Here is a 17,909-nt window from a genome sequence, read left to right as displayed (position 1 = left end):
GCCTTCTTCGACCTCTGCAGTCATGACGATTTTGCCAAGACCCTCCAATACCACGAGGTGCCTGAGTACTACACGTGGGACAAGTCGCGCAAGAAGTGGACTCGCCGCAAGCAAGGAGACGTGGTCGAAGGTCCACATGCAATCTGGAAGGCTCCGGCAATTGGCCGCATCTCCAGCATCAGTCCGAGTCAGGGTGACTGTTACGACGTTCAACTTCTCCTGAATGAAGTCTGTGTCCCCTCCTTCACTGCTCTGAGAACTGTGGATGGCCAGGAATTGTCCTTCCGTGAAGCCTGTCTTGCAAGGGGACTTCTGGAAAATGCACAGCACAGCTGCACAGCACCTTCAAGATTCAACTCAGCACGCACATCAAAGAGCAGCCAACATGCAGCATCAAGCGTGGAGCAGCATTGGCCAAGGTCGTCAAGGATGCTGCTACCATCATTGTGGATGAGGCCCCGATGACTCGTTAGCCTACAGCTGTAGACCACACACTGCAGGACATCACAGGAGTCCAGCAACCCATGGGAGGCATCCCCACACTGCTCTGCGGAGACTTCCAGCAGATCCTTCCAGTGGTCAAGAGAGGCACCAGATCCAACATTGTAAACATCAGCCTGAAGACGTCCCACCTGTGGTGCCATGTGACTGTCAAGCACCTGACCACCAAATGCAAGCTCACCTGTCTGGCGATGAAGGGGCCACCAACTTCTCCAAGCTGCTCCTGGAAAATCGCAATGGACAGATCCCATTTGTGGCCGAACCAGACACGATCGCGATTCCTCCTGGACCTGGGCAAGGTCGTCTCCACACTGGAGGAGCTCAAGGCTGAAGTCTACCCTTGCTTGACCACAAACGGAGTCAGGTCTGAGTGGCTGACTGAGTGTACAATTCTCTCTTCGCTGAACACCAATGTCAACCAGCTCAACAACTGGCTCATGGGAGAGTTCCCCGGTGATGAGAGGATCTACAAGTCTGTGGACAGTGCTATCTGTGATGAGGAGGCAATCACTTACCCTGTTGAGCTGCTCAATTCTCTCGAGCTGTCGGGAATACCACCATACCTCTTCAAGCTGAAACTCGGTGTGCCCATCATGATCCTGCGAAACATGGAGCCACCCAAGACCACCAATGGCACAGGCTGCATCATAACCTGCCTGCATGCCAATGTCAATGAGGCCACCATCTCCTGTGGACCATACAAAGGAGAAGTCGTCCTTTTGCCGAGGATCCCGCTCATTCCATCTGACTCCGAACTGCCCTTTCAGTTTCGCCGACTCCAGTTTCCCTGCAAGCCATGCTTTGCGATGACTCTCAACGAGACTCAAGGTCAGACGTACAAGGCAATCGGTGTCAACCTCTCTGTCCCGTGCTTCTCCCACGGCCAGCTGCATGTTGCTGCCTCTCGGTCCAGCAGCGCAGTGAAGCTCAGCAGCTTGGCACCCAACAGTCAGACACGCAATGTGGTCTACCCCGAGGCACTGGAGCACTGATGACGAACGCTGACAACGACAAAGAAATGTGAAATGTGTCCAAATTGAATATGATATATAAATGTGATATATATAGCACCACACTTACCCCGTTCTTATTCCTATTTTTTCCCCGGGCAACGCCGGGTACTCCAGCTGGTCTATTATATGTTGCAGTATATTATATTATTAGGTTATTTCTCCAAAATTCTCCAAAAAAAATATATTGGGTACCGGTGTCTGGCCGTCCGTCTGTCCGTCCATATGTTAATGTACGTCCTTTCACATTTGACTAAAACATCTTCTCACAAACTACCCGGCCGATATGGACCAAATTTGGTATGATACATCAGGACAGCAAGGTCTCATGGGGTTGTGCTCCCCATCTGGATGCACCCCTTATAAAGGGGGTGAAAAAGGTATTTTATTCAAAAATCTTCTCAGAAACCGTCAGGCAGATCCAGACCCAAATCGCCATGAGCATTAGAACCATGCCCTCCACATTAAGTTGTGCTCTTCATGGCTTTATCTCCCCGGAAAGGGGGCCACGGGGCCTCTTCCCTGAATCACTCATTTTCACTAAAACATCTTCTTCTCCACAACTACCTGAGAGACGTGGACAAAATTTGGTACAATGCATCAGGACAGTAAGGTCTCATGGGGTTGTGGTCCCCATCTCCATCTGCCCCCTCAAAGAGGCTGAAAAGGGGGAGTTTCACCTCAAATTCAGGTAATTTATTTGAAAAATCTCAAACTGATGGCCATATGCAGGCCAAACTCTTCATAAAACCGAAAGATCATGCCATGAACCTGATCTGTGCTCCCCATGATTGTACCACTTCAGGAAGGGAGGCCATGGCCCCCTTTTTTAACCCCCCCAAAACCTTCTTGTGAACACCCCAAGTACAACTAGCAGCTTGAAGCTTATCTTATTAGATGCAGTGGTTCAATTCAAATCCATTGGGACTATATACCACTCCGACGTAGGATACTCAAATGGCTCAATCATCCCAGCAAGCGGGTACTCATTTTTCTGATCTCAGAAGGATGACAGGCTGAGTCAACCCCACATGGTATTAATTCAATAGCCGAGCGGGATTTGAACTCAAGACCCTCAGATCCCAAGCCCACCACCCTAACTATTGCAGTGGTTCAGAAGTGCAAAGAAGTGAAACCAGAGCACATAGCCGCTTCTCAAATTATAGTATGACTAGCAAAGAACCCATCTTTATAGACGGGTTAATCCCACCGCTTCTGATGTTCATGGCGTTATTTGGAATAACTTGCAATACTCTCCTCCACTGGGAGTGACACTCTGCGATACACATTTGTCGAGAGAGAATCGGGCTCTTCCCCTAACCATGAACCCCCCCCCAACAACTGAATTTTTCTTTACCGCCTAAAACTTTCCTGTGCACCCCCCCCCCCCCCCCCTCAGCCACACCTCGAGTACAACCACCCATTTTCAACTCATTTTATCCAGTGGTCCAAGTGTGCAGAGTCGTCAAACAAACTCGCAAGCACACTTCTCAAATTGTATACAGTATTATTATATTACTATCAGAAAAGCCCATCAAAATGACGGGCAACGCTTCTGTATTTCCTCACTATTCAGCCTTAAAGTCAGGCCAAAACTAAAATTACGCACAAAAACCTAAATTTATTACACAAATTGCTCATCCCTTTATTTGGGCAGTGTTTAGACAATAGACCATTGCAACGTGCATTATATACATAAAGCAAAAAACATGCTTATGATGGACGACCAAGCTGTATTTTCACACGGATCAGCCTTGAAAACCCGGCCTAAAACCCAAACTATGTACAAAAATCTTTGCTTGTTATCCAAGTTGCTCTTCCCTTTATTGGGGCAGTGTACTGCCATAAGGCTTCAAAGTCATCAAGTGGATGGAACCATGATGCGTTTCCCTGACGAGCCCCAAAAGGGCGAACTGATGCAGTCGCGGAGTCATGAGTCATGATCACGGAGTCATTTCCCTGCAGTCATGATGTCGTGACGGTACCGTCACTATTTGTCCAGGGCGGAGAACTTGATCATCTTCATAGTACTCCTGACTGATAAAAAAAAATAATGATTCCCCCAGTTGTGATTGGTTGGGTGGAAGACAATGTGTCCATGTGGCAGATGGCCCCTGTTGTTTCCAGATTGTGCAGCAATAGCTGTCATGGGACTCTGGTGTCCTCACTCATGATAGTTCTCTCAGTCTCCTCCCTCTCCCTCTCCAATGTCCCATACTCTTCACAGAGCGTTAGTGCCGCCGAAGCAGCTTCCTGAGCAACGGTTATACTGGGTGGTTTGCCATTGTCTTTCCAGCAGAAGTTAGGGGATGAATTAGTACCGGTGATACCACCAGTACAACCAGTAATTAGTACCACCATTTGTTCATGGTGCCAGTGATAGCTCGCTAACTCTTTGCAAAGGACACCATGGGGTCTTTAATGTTGACCAACTCACGCCGGCAGATGGGACGCCAAGTTTAACGTCTATTTGAGGGATGGCACACACATTGATGAATCACCCTGACTGAAACACGACGATGACACTTTATAGCTGGGCTGAGATTTGAACCCACACTAAACAGCTTAGATGTGAGTGTTTGTATCTCAGGGGTGCATCATTAATCTAAATATCCATATTTTTTTATTTTTATGTACGGTCAGCTACTCTGACTGACTCAGATCTAAGCTACTATCACTGTCTTTTAGGCTTTGCTACTAAAATCGGAAGGATCCATGAATCTGAAATGCCAATCTAAATCATTTTAGAAATGCTTTTGCATCTCTTGCTTTTAAAAGCAATTTATTTATTATAAACTTTCCATTTGTTGAGTCGCCGGTTTGTTTGCATAGCCATACATTACATTGGAACAGCCTCTGCAGTTCTGGTCAGAGAAGGATTGGTGCTGCCTGGCTGTGAAAAAATGTCATTTGTTATAAGAATTGCTATTTTCTTATTAAAGCACTAACTTATTATTCAGGAGTCATTGTTTGACTTTAAACACTTGAAAAAAAGATTCATTGCATATTTTGGCACATTTTGGATTTCTATGAAATGATGTCGCTGAAAATAAATTTAATCCTGGTTGTAATACCACATGCTTTCCCCAGTGCACCTGTATGAAAGACACGGTGAAAATATCAATGGACATCTTTGTAAGGAGGTTTCAACCTGAGCGCTATGATATCTGGAAGGAGGGCAAAGACCACACCAGCCTTGATCACACGAAGCCTACACCAGAAGCTGTGGAGTTCCTGACGGGTGTTCCCTTTTCTTTGGAGACTTATGTTGGCTCTTATGTGCCTTCTAAGAAGAAAACTAACAGCAAGAAAAGGTGAGTAACCTCACATGCCAACTAATCCTCACATGATACTTTTGCCCTTGATTTCCTGCACAAGGATCCCTTCAGATTTGATTAAGTATGAGTTGACTGTGCCATCTGGAAGTAAACCTGACTTCGAAACTGTGACAGAATTATACGATTCAAAAGCAAGAACAAGCTGCAAGTTGATGATTATGGTGATGTGGAGGCTGCAGAGGAGAAGGAGAGCATTACAGAGTCTGTTGCCCCAGTACCCGGGATCTCTGAAAGCTTTTCATTAGAACCAGTGGACTCACCAGGTAAGATTATGAGACCAAAGTAGCTGCATGACACACCTCAAATGTTTTTGACTCTTATTGGTCTAGATTTGAATTTGGTTCAAGGTGGTGCACAATGTCCATTCTGGAGACTCGCGGGTCAATCATTATATATATATATATATGAACGAGTATTTGATACACTGCCGATTTTGCAGGTTTTCCCACTTACAAAGCACATAGAGTCTGTAATTTTTATCATAGGTACACTTCAACTGTGAAAGACGGAATCTAAAACAAAAATCCTGAAAATCACATTGTATGATTTTTACATAATTAATTTGCATTTTATTGCATGAAATAAGTATTTGATGCATCAGAAAAACAGAACTTAATATTTGGTTCAGAAACCTTTGTTTGCAATTACAGAGATCAGACGTTTCCTGTAGTTCTAAACCAGGTTTGCACAGACTGCAGCAGGGATTTTGGCCCACTCCTCCATACAGATCTTCGCTGGGAAACACAGACTTTCAGCTCCCTCCAAAGATTTTCTCTTGGGTTCAGGTCTGGAGACTGGCAAGGTCACTCCAGGACCTTGAGATGCTTCTTACGGAGCCACTCCTTAATTGCCCTGGCTGTGTGTTTCGGGTCGTTGTCATGCTGGAAGACCCAGCCACGCCCCATCTTCAATGCTCTTGTTGAGGGAAGGACGTTGTTGGCCAATATCTCACGATACATGGCCCCATCCATCCTCCCCTCAATACGGTGCAGTCGTCCTGTCCCCTTTGCAGAAGAGCATCCCCAAAGAATGATGTTTCCACCTCCATGCTTCTCGGTTGGGATGGTGTTCTTGGGGTTGTACTCATCCTTCTTCTTCCTCCAAACACGGCGAGTGGAGTTTAAACCAAAAAGCTCTATTTTGGTCTCATCAGACCACATGACCTTCTCCCATTCCTCCTCTGGATCATCCTGGATCAGACAGGCCTGGACATGCGCTGGCTTGAGCAGAGGGACCTTGTGTGCGCTGCAGGATTTTAATCCATGACGGCGTAGTGTGTTACTTATGGTTTTCTTTGATACTGTGGTCCCAGCTCTATTCAGGTCATTGACCAGGTCCTGCTGTGTAGTTCTGGGCTGATCCCTCACCTTTCTCATGATCATTGAGGCTCCACGAGGTGAGATCTTGCATGGAGCCCCAGACCGAGGGAGATTGACTGTTATCTTGAACTTCTTCCATTTTCTAATAATTGCGCCAACAGTTGTTGCCTTCTCACCAAGCTGCTTTGCCTATTGTCCTGCAGCCCATCCCAGCCTTGTGCAAGTCTACAATTTGATGTCCTGAGACAGCTCTCTGGTCTTGCCCATTCTGGAGAGGTTGGAGTCTGATTGATTGAGTGTGGACAGCTGTCTTTTATGCAGATAACGAGTTCAAACAGGTGCAGTTAATACAGGTAATGAGTGGAGAATGGGAGGGCTTCTTAAAGACAAAACTAACATGTCTGTGAGAGCTGGAATTCTTACTGGTTGGTCGGTAATCAAATACTTATTTCATGCAATAAAATGCAAATGAATTATTTAAAAATCGTACAATGTGATTTTCAGGATTTTTGTTTTATATTCCGTCTTTCACAGTTGAAGTGTACCTATGATAAAAATTACAGACCTCTCCGTGCTTTGGAGAGGGAAAACAGAAAATTACAGACCTTTGGAGAGGTTTTCCGTGGGAAAACCTGAAAAATCGGAGTGTATCAAATACTTGTTCTCCCCACTATATATATATATATATATATATATATATATATATATATATATATATATATATATATATATATATATATATATATATATATATATATATATATATATATGAAAGAGGAAGAATACATGGTAATACCCTCAACTCTGACCTACTACCTTCCTAACCATGCCATGCTGCTTCCCAGCTCGATGGATTGGCACTATTGATGCTGAAGATTTTGGCAGGCAGTGCAGTGGTTGCCAACAATGAAAATGACATATAGTACTGCAGTGGAATAATTTATTTCCTATAATGGCGATTAAAAAGCAACTAACAACAACTTGCATTCAAAACTGCTTGCAGAACAAGTTCTGCATAGTTTATTTACCAAAAGGCTGTAATTCTTCACTTGTTGAGTTGCAAAGAGGATGATGTTATTTCTATTGCCCAGTGCCACCTCTACGATTTATGTAATGTTTCTGTCCCATTGTCTTGCAGGTCACGAGAGCAAGGCAAAATCCTGCATCAAGCAAATAAAGACGAAAGCTGAAAAAAAGATTCGGTCCAAGGATGGGCATCATAGACGTGACCGTGACAAAAAGAAGGGCAAGGAGGAGGCTTTGAGCAGCGCTGATTTTCCTGAAGATCCCTTATTGGGAGAGCTCGCAAGTGACAAGCGCAAGGTTGTGCTGCAGCATCGTCGACAAGCTAAGAGCGTTGTGATCAAGAAAGATGTGTTGCTCTACCAGAAAGAGTTCATGCAGTTCACGACCGGTCAGGCTAAAGACATCTGGAAGGAGCTCGAAACGAGTAGTGAGAGCTCCAATGCTTTGTCGCTTGGGGAAAGTGATCCATCCACGATGGAACCTACATTCAACCGTCAAGACTTGGCAGAGGTGACTATTTTTTTTTGAGCAACGTGTGCAGAAATCCGGATGGAATGACTTTGATAGGTATTTGGTACACTGCCTGAACTGTCAACCGTCTCAACCATTGTAGACTTGTCTCAACTGTCAACCGTCTCAACCATTGTCGACTTTCCATGTGATTTGGCTCCTTTTTCTTTTCAAGTTATTTCCTTATTTCAATAGGTCTGTCTGTTTATCTCTTCCATATTTTCTACTCTTTGAAATGTGTTTGTTGTTTTTCCTCCCCATTTCAGTATACAGAGGAAGAAGTGGTGTAATGAAGGACAAAGCAATTAATTTGGGAGGGTGCAGTGGGAAGTGAATGGATGTGTGTGTGTGTGTGTGTGTGTGTGTGTGTGTGTGTGTGGGTGTGTGTGTGTGTGTGTGTGTGTGTGTGTGTGTGTGTGTGTGTGTGTGTGTGTGTGTGTGTGTGTGTGTGTGTGTGTGTGTGTGTGTGTGTGTGTGTGTGTGTGTGACACAGAGAGACCGACCGAGCCCCACTACGTTTCACTCTTGGATGCTAAAATCTACAAAAATAAGCAAATTATAATGGCAAAAGTGTTAATCCACTTTTACCTCGAGCTGATACATTAGTTAGATTGCAAAATTAACTTGTTCTCAAAATGTGGTATCTTATTATCATAAGAAAAAGTCAGGTAACTTTTACCGCTTCAACTATATTGAATTCTAATCGTGATTGAAGAATTTGATCATTTATGGACCATCAATATGCTATATTGCTAATCTGTTCTGCAGTTAGACTTGTAATGTTTTAAGTTGTTCATGGACTGCACCAGTGGATACAAGTGCAAGCCCATCTTGAAATTCAATCAATGTCCCGCCTCGTATTTTGCGTATTTTCTACCTCACAAGACCACTCACGTTTTTGGTTCGTGTTATCTTATCACTATTCAAAACTCGAGTGAATAAGCATTGGCAGAAAAAAAAATTAATGCCAGAATCGAGCCAAGTCGTCTGTTCTGCAGTAAGGTGGAAAATCGTTGTTTATTTATGTTATTAACGTTTAAGATTACTCCATTCCAACAATTATTTTTAAATCTTAACAGATAGAGATACATATACTGTTGGGGTTGGGGGGGGGGTGATCAATGAAATTATTTTTTGAAGGAAATGGTAAAATTGCCTTTTTTCCCCCCTCAACTTGCTAACAACAGCCAGTGGTGTGTTGTTCTGTATGTATGCATGTGTGTATTTTGGTGGCTCTTCGGTAGATGTTGGCCTTTGTCCGTTTATCTATTTGTCAATTTATCTGTTTTTACCTCCTGTTTCTTTTTTATTTCAGTTTATATATTTGTATCTTTTGCAATTTCTCTCGATGGTGAAGAATCTCACCATAATGTTGTTTAAACTTTCTTTATATAAGAAGATGATTATTTTAAATTAATTGTTAAAAACTTAAAAAAACAATTTTTTTAAAAATAAAAAATGGAACTTTTAGTAAAAGATAAAAAATATAATGATGGAGAAAGCTGAGAATTTGTTATAGAATGAGTGGAAACGAGCTAAAGGGCCTTGTTGAATGTAGAAGTAAATTTTGCAAGTTGGAAACCTTGGTGGAATTTTTCAAAATCTGAAATAGCCCTCCCTTCTCTGGTCACACATGACAAAAGCAGATATTGGCACTTTCTCGAGTTGTGCAATACAGAAACTCATCCAGGTCTTGCTGAAATGGAGAAAGTATTGAAAAATGATCGGGGTAAAAAGAACAGACCACAGTGATTCGTTGTGCACCCTGACACGTGCCCTCCCTCCATCCCCACCCAAGATGAACGCCTACTATCGGAAGGTGTTGGCCTCCAAGAAGCGTACAAAGAGCCGACGTCAGCCACTCAGCAAGCTGCCCATGCGGTTTCCACTGTCTGCAGTTAAACAAGGCTCACCCAGCGACGAGGGTGAGATTTGTACGCAGAATCTGTGGTTATGTGCTTATAACAGCAAAATCTTTATTGAACGTTTGTGGGACGAAGCTTGGAGCAGGCAGTACAAGGCTGGAAAAGGGCAAATTTGGCCATAATGTTTTCATCAAGTTGTGATTTTTTTTTTTTTGTGGAGTTCAGAAATTTTATTCTCAACAGGGTTGCAGGAACCATGACGAATAATTTTGTTGTCTTTTGAGGGAATTTGCAGTGCCTCCCAGATTACTAAATGGCTGTCCTCTTCATTCAGCCTTTGCAACGTAGCAAGCCATCTGGGGTGGTGTGGGTTCTCTGGGACCGAATTTGTCCTTTGGAATGCAAGATTGTTTCACCCACACAGGCCTTTGTCATGGCTCATCGACCTTGGCCATGTCTTTGCTAGCTCAGGTTATGCCTTTCCCTTGGGGTTTTATTTATTTTTTTCCCCTGTGTGATCCAAGTATTCTGCACGGGTTGACAATTTGCAATTTTATGGGATGTGCAAAGATGTCGTTGCTGCACTTTAAAGCATTCGCATTTCATTGCTCCCACTGTTGCACTTGTGCAACAAAATTGAGTAGATCTGTCGTTGTCTATAAGAGTTTTGTCCTTCGTCGTGGCCTGTGGTCTGAATTGAGGTCGCTGATAAAGGATACATTTGTTTTCTTCGAAATGTTGCTATGTGAGATGAGCAATTTATTTTGAAATGCAGTTCCAGTTTCATTTTTGAAACATGTATCTTGACCAACATGCTCGCAATATTACCCGCTGTAGTTTGTCATGATTGACTGCATTTCTGAATCAAATATTTTTTTGTTCTTGTTGTTCTTTTTTTCCAATTGATTACATATGCACTGCATTTGGTGTCCAACCGTCATACCTTACTTCGCAAGATGTGACAACATGTTTATGGCCCACTAACCCCACTTAATCGCAAGCAAGTGAAAAAATAAATGAACTTTCAGTGTATTCTGCCCTCCAAGATTACAAACCTTTTTGTACGAGTCTCTTTTAAACATGTAAAATGCAATGATGATCCCACCTGAGCCTTTCTATTTACGTTTATTTCGCAGTTTTAGTTGATCGAGTATGACGATTCCATGCGACTCAGATTGATCTCAAATGACTTTAAAATAACACAAGTCTGAAGACGACGATGGTTCACGAGCGGTATTTGACGATGTAGATTGTTTCAGAAGTCAAGGATGAGACAATGTGATAATGTTTGACCAAGTTATAAAAATGATCAACATGATGTGGTACGAGTGACAGGTTATTAGCTGCAAAATGTTGAAAACCCGATTTCGTTTAACAACTTTCAAAACTTGACCTTTGCATAACCTTTAAAGGTCACAAAACAATGTTGTGGACATTAAAATAAGGAAACAGGATACGTGCTATAGCTTATTGGAGATAGTTCGTCGAAGAAGGTCGAAAACCCGGTTCGATTCCCACAACTTTGAAAATTTGACCTTTGTGAACTTTAAAGGTCAAAGGTCAAGGATTATGACCTTTGGTGCAAAACTTCCTCTGGAACATTCCAGGAACAATATAACGTCATATAGGTGATATGGCATTTCGCACTCCTCGGATTATCCATACTTTGATGAAATCAGCGTAAAAACAAACTTGAAGGGGGCGCCACGGGCAAGGTGTTCGAGATAGAGCAAAATGGTTTCAAGACTTTAGGTGGGGAATGACCTCAAGATTATGCATAAAAATATTGTCATCCTAGCTCTCAAAGTTTGGGCGATCGTATGATTTTTATGTCAAAATTCGAAATTTTTTAAGTTCGTGACCTTGTGACCTTGACCATGTGACCTTGACCTTGGGACGAAAATGAAAGATCGAGCTCCGTGAGGCTATGCAGGTGCCATTGGGCTAACCAAACACCGAAACCCCGGCCAGATTCGACAAACCCCCTTGGAGAAGATGCAAATTGAAATCGGCTACCCCCTAAAAACACGTTTTTTGGGCGTGGCACCACCCATAATGGGCGCACCACGCCCATTTTCAGGAAAACACAACTAGATCATGATATAAACCTCCCACCAAAATTTATCAGGATCAGATCAAAACCCATGGAGCTATGCTCATGTCAGACAGACAGACAGACAGACACACAACAATAACGATTATAGTGGTCACTTATTTTTTTTGTGAAAATATTTTTTCGTGAACCAATATTTCATGTGGATGTAGAAAGCGAATTTGAAAAAGATGTCATGGTGTCCGTTTTTAAACGGCAAACATATTCTGCTTGTCGTTGAAAGGTTGGGTTACCTGTTTTGTGAATGTTAAAAGCATTGTTTTTAATCCTTTGGTTTCCTTTGTAGGATTTTAGCTTCAGGCCAAAAAAAAATGTAGTATGGTTGTGGCTGTCAGATTATATTTTTCTATGTTGATGGAATTTGAGGGGTTTTTTGTTTTGTTTTGTTTGTACTTTCATAATTTAAATTTAGCTTGGGCCTCATGCTTACTAATTGCACTGCCCAATTGCTGCAACTTTGTGCCCTGTGATTTGTCCCTATTTCCCAGAGCAATTACAGTTGTAATCCCCTTGCTGAATGAAACACATAACTCTTCACTGTTCTATAAGAGGCACTTTGCTATTCACTGGACTGTACACATTGTAAAAACTTTAAAACCATTTTGTGTTGTATTGTTTTCATACTTGCACAGTTTGAGTTGTAAGCGTTTGAGGTGGGTTGGCAACTTTTACTGAATGTGCAGTTGATAACAAATTTCCGCTTTTCAGAGATGCCGGAACTGCACGTGAGCGAGGAAGAGCCACAGGAAGGAAGAATGTGGGCCAAGCCTTTGGCACATCTCTGGCAGACAAGACCACACAACTTCCTAGTGGAGAGAGAATATAATGGAGTAGCTGCACGCTTGTCACCATACTGTGCCATTTGTACTCTCTTCCACCCTTACTACCAGGTACTTGGCAGTCTTCTCAAACACTCTCCATTCCTTGTCACCGTTTCCTTACTTATCACCTGTCAACACCTGGGACTTTTATCCAAGCCTCCTAATTGTTTTGTGATTTTTGTACGTATTTCTATTGAAGAATCTTGAAATTGTGTTCTCATTTGAAATATTTAAATTTAGAAAATGCAAATTTTTTTTGGGGGGGTGGGGTTGATTTAATTTTTATTTATTTATTTTTTACTTGCATCGGGTTTATAGGTGATTGAAATTTTTCTTTCGTCTGACTATTATTCACTTTGATAATTGATCACTTTAATAATTGTCTTCATTGCTCATTCTTGAAGCAAAAACATGTCATCACATTGGATCATAAACATCGCCACAATGAAAAATGTTCTCGGTATAATTTGCAGTCACTAAATGCATAAATACTGTTCCTGTTTTGTGAAATCGTCACTCACCAAAGCAATGGCATGAAACGTATAGCGGTTCCCGAGATAGTTGTTTTTGGTATTGGTTCCAGGTAGTCCTTTCCTTATGTGTAGTGGGGTTTATGGGTCAATATGCATTGTGTGGGATTAGACAGGTCCCTCACCCCAATTCTTTGACTCATCTTACTTCTGCACACACACAAACCTCCCCTTCCTTTGTGCATGCATGCACACAGCCAATTCACATATGCATGCCAAATTCCCCATTTGAATCATGCGCCATTATTTTATGGACACTTCACTTCAACCTTCACCATACACCAATTCGCATACTACAAAATCCATACAACGATCCAAATGCCTTTAATCACCATACCTTCGAGCTTGCTTTGCATTCACCATTGCCGCCTCAACCACAACGAAGAATCCACAACCACACCATTGACTCACGGCTACGCTACCGCTACAAATGCCGTCACTACACCACCACCTTTTCGAAGTAACAGGGAACAAGGGAAGTGTAATGTATTTTTGCAGACACTTGGAATCTGGACTTTCAGGCATCAAACTTGGAGCGCAAGTATACGCTGAACTCCATTCAACGTGTCACTAGACCAAGCACTCCACTCAATTACAGCCCCATTTTGGTGTGCGGCGCACGTTTTTGTGCATGGAGAGCACGACTGAACACCCCAGTGCCACGTTAAATGTGGAGCTCAGCTGCGTGGGACAGCCCAGAGTATAATGAGGCCATCTTCAGCGCTGTACCCTCGCGTGGGTAGGGCCAACACCATGGTAATTGTCTGTGCCCAATGGGGGTGCTGGGAAATGCCTTGCGCTCTGTTTGACTCGATGGTAAACTCTTCCCTTGCCAATAACTATAAAGAGCAGTGCGTCCCGTATGGCGGGCTCGCTCACCTCGCTCGTGGTTCACGTATTATTGCTGGTTGCTCGAGAAGTGGAGCAGTACATACTGTTACGAATTTGGAAGCTCACTGCATACAACAGTCAGTCTCTATAGATCAGTTATTTCGATAAGTAAATGTGGATAGATAGCTCCCTTTCCCCTATGTCTAATGGGAATTAAATGTATGTGCGCTGTGCGTTTTTTAATAGTTAGGATTTTTACACCCCTTATAACAACAACAACACGCCTCCACCTCGCTTCCTCACACCGACACCATTGTCTTCCTGCGTTCGCCCACGTACATGGGCAGAGTTTCCTCGGCTACCAGAGCTCCGACTCCGCCCCGGAGAGATGGAATGTTCCCCTCGACCAATGGGAGGCGTGAGACACCACAGACATCGACTTTCTCATGAACCCTCGACCAATGGGAGGCGTGAGACACCACCGACATCAACTTTTTCACGAATCCTCGACCAATGGGAGGCGTGAGACACCACAGACATCGACTTTCTCATGAACCCCAGACCAATGGGAGGCGAGACGTCTCCGACGGTGATCCTCCCCACGACACCCCCTCCCGCAGGAGAAATGCCATATAAGAAATGCAGGTCAGTGTGAACATCAGGGTGAGGTCAGTGTGAACATCAGGGTGACCGTCAGGGGTGAACGTCAGCGTCAGGGTTGGGCGATCGGGTTCGAGGTGCCGGGGATCGACTCGTCTGGTCTGGTCGGCTTGGCAGTGATCGGGTTCGTGGTGCAGGAGATCGACTTGTCTGGTCTGGTTCTGCTTGGCAGTTCCTGGCGTCCGACGCTTTTCCTCCATCCCTGGTGCTTGGAGTGGCATCGTGTTGCGGGTTTGAGTCCCGTCGAGCCGGATCGTCGAAGACCACATGAGGTGGACAGGTCCAAGCGCAGACTCCAGTCTCCAGCTCCCTGTCCTCCAGCTGGAAGACTTCAATAAAGACCATTGGGGTCCGTGTCTGTGTGTGGGCCCGTCTTTAAGTAGCAACTGTTAAGTGCCTTGTACATAATTTGCATTTTTCCATTAGTCGGTGATAACTCTGCTTCTTACGTGCTCCCCTCCTTCCCCACCTATTATAAATAAACCCATGTGTTAAATGTATCAGTTCGTTTTTGTGTTTTTTATTGTTTCGACATGCTGCGTGCTGGGAATTTGCCAGGCTGTTGCCGCTGTAAAAGGGACATTTGGACTGACAAAAGCTCGGTGACCATCCGCTCGGGTCACACACGGTTCGAGTACGCTAGCGACTCGTTCCTTACGAGCATCGTCGAGGGTGAATTTCACCGGCAGTTGGACGGCGTGAGTACTTCGGTAAATTGGAGTTGGACAAGTGGACCCTACCTCACATCGTCAAAATATTAGCGAACTTCGGTTCGATAAGGGATCCATCGGCTCCGGAGTTATCCGGGGTGACGACCTATACATTCCGGGTGATCGGTGGAGCCGACTCTACTGCTCCATCTGGTGGTCGTGCTCGTCGCCGATACCCGGCCCCGTAACAATACGAGTTGAACGCGGGCGAAACCGAGTTTGCGTAGCGTATGCTGGGTGAATGAGATCCGGGCACCAGATTGAGGACAGTCATAGGGCCAAACCATTCGCATCAAACACAGACTTCCTTACACGTTAATAAGCTAAGCTATTTCCTCACACGTTCTTTCTTTTCTGTCTTATCTGCTGTAGACGCATATTCATAAGAGCTTTGTGATGTCCCGGGCAAGTCCTGAACAGTTGTCCCCTTCAGGGCAGCCTCGCTGATGTGCACTTTTTACAATTTCCTCTCTGCTCCTCATTTACATCCTCATCTTGCACCTCATTGCATCCTCACCCACATCTCCTCAGACCACGCATCTGAAACACTCAGTATTCCTTCTCTTTCCCTCTCCTCAGCGACTTGGCCGTGCGGGTTCATCAGCCCCGCCTGGTAATCAAGAGGTCGCAACCACCTCATACTTTTCTCATCTCTCTTACTCTTCTAACTTTCCTCGGGAGTGTTTCTGATGGCACCTCTCATGTTAACTTCAGCAAGACTGCAGAAGAACTTAGATCGGTATAGCTCTGCCCTGTGTCTTTTTGTATGTAACTTTTCTTTTGCTACACCTCACTAATCCTTGCTGTACAAATTTTCCCTTGTATTAAAACCATTGCTTGCTTGTGCCACATACCCTTCCTCGCCCTTTCCTGTGAATAAATTCTTTGTTATTGTAAATGTACCCAGCTCGTTGCTTCTTTTCCACCATTGGTCTCGCATCGTCTGCAGGTAGAGTTGGTCAGGAAGTTTTACCCCAACGATTGCCTCTACTACATTTTAGCAGGTGCATACTTGACACCTCCGCTTGGCTATACCTGATGAAGTAAGATAAAGCAAGTACGCATCGAGGGCACAGGCCCCCTTTGATGCTGTCAATCCACCGGAAACGGTAACACGCAAATTAGTGAGAACCCTGCCAGGATTGGCGGTACCAATCGTCGTTCGTGGTTGACTAGGAACCTGCCAAGCTGCAGAGTTATCCACAGCTGGTGGCCTCAGGACCGGGTGTTTGGGAGGAATTTGAGTGCTTCACCTCATGGCGAACCTCAAATCCTGGCTCACAACAAAACTTCAATGGACATTAATGCCAGATCAGAATGTGGATGTCAAAGGTGGTAGTTCATCACTGTGTTTACTCTTTCAGGTTTGTTTTACTGCAGTGATGCATTATAAAAGTGTTGCTCAAATTTATTATTGTGTCTCCAAGGATTTTTCATTGTTCACCTTGTCCTGCCTTTCAATTCCCCCCTTTCCTCCCATTTATTGCCCCTTCTCCCTTCCTTTCTCTTCATTACCTCCGCCACCGAAGGTGGAAGATGTTTTTGGGTTGGCTGTCCGTGCATGCGTCTGTGATAGGTTTTCATTGCCACGATAACTTAAGAATGACGAATAGTGTAGTGGCCGAGACCGAGAAAAATGAGTTGACCCCTACTGGTGGTATAGCAAGCTGAAACCGGTCTCATTTGAACCGTATTGATGCCTAGTTTTCGAAAACTGAGGTTGTAGTTGTTGAAATTCTGCACAACATGGTGAATTAACCCCTTGAGTGCGGGAACAAAAGAAAAAATGGCCATTTTCAATAATTCATTATTTACTTCAATAAGCATAAAATACATGTGGAATGGTTGATTATTTCAGGGTATTTCTATGTATTGGACAAGTTTTAAGATATTTCAGGGGGTTTTAGGCTCCTAAGGGGGTTAAGGACCTACAAAATACCCCCAATTTTTGCAGTTTTTGTGCAATTTTAGCAAAAACTTGTACGTTTTCTCTTATTAAATGCCCAATATATCTATCTATAATTCCAGCAATCTCTGTGTGTCTGTCTGCGACCGCCGTTTCTCGACGACCGCCAGTCCGATCTCATTGAAACTTGCCAGGAATATTGCCGGGGACCCGCGGATGTGCCTTTTCAAGGTTTGATATCGATCGGACAAGCGGTTCCCAAGTTACGGCCATTTTACTGCTTTTTCAGTGTTGAAAAGGTGTATATATGGCAGCTGAAGGTGTCGATCCACCTTCTCACCTTATCATGCCAATTTTTTCCCAAATTATTAATAACCGGACGACCACCGGTCCGATCGGATTGAAACTTGCCAGGAATATTGCTGGGGACCCGCGGATGTGCCTTTTCGAGGTTTGATATCGATCGGACGAGCGGTTCCCAAGTTATGGCCACTTATCTGTCGACCAATGACAGGACACGTTGCTATGACATCACTAATGACGTCACAATTAATGTTTATTTATTTATTATTTATTAAATTTTTTTGCACGATTGACGGTCTGATCTGATTGAAACTTGCCAGAAATATTGCTGGGGACCCGCGGATGTTCCTTTTTGAGGTTTGATATTAATCGACGAGCGGTTTCCAAGTTACGGCCATTTATCTGTCGACCAATATCTGCGGGAGAGGGGGGGATGAGAGTGGGGGGGCGAGAGAGAGGGGCGAGA

General features: G+C 44.0%; 1 protein-coding gene across 1 annotated transcript in view; it reads left to right on the top strand.

Annotated features, from left to right (window-relative positions):
* Nucleotides 1-4,568: 4,568 nt before the first annotated feature.
* The window catches only part of LOC147024430 (lysine-specific demethylase 4C-like), a 39,817-nt gene continuing 26,476 nt past the window's right edge, over nt 4,569-17,909 (top strand). Inside the window, exons 1-5 of the mRNA XM_085884373.1 lie at nt 4,569-4,825; nt 4,964-5,112; nt 7,307-7,704; nt 9,503-9,629; nt 12,391-12,572. Of these exons, the coding sequence (XP_085740499.1) occupies nt 4,611-4,825; nt 4,964-5,112; nt 7,307-7,704; nt 9,503-9,629; nt 12,391-12,572 (1,071 nt within the window). The 5' untranslated portion in view covers nt 4,569-4,610. The remainder of the gene's footprint in view (nt 4,826-4,963; nt 5,113-7,306; nt 7,705-9,502; nt 9,630-12,390; nt 12,573-17,909) is intronic.

The sequence above is a fragment of the Eptatretus burgeri genome, chromosome 6, assembly GCF_056783735.1.
Source record: "Eptatretus burgeri isolate ZD-2024b chromosome 6, Ebu_testis_v1, whole genome shotgun sequence".
Taxonomy (NCBI): domain Eukaryota; kingdom Metazoa; phylum Chordata; class Myxini; order Myxiniformes; family Myxinidae; genus Eptatretus; species Eptatretus burgeri.
Note: the sequence above shows the minus strand (reverse complement) of the source record. Positions and strands in the feature narration are given on the sequence as shown.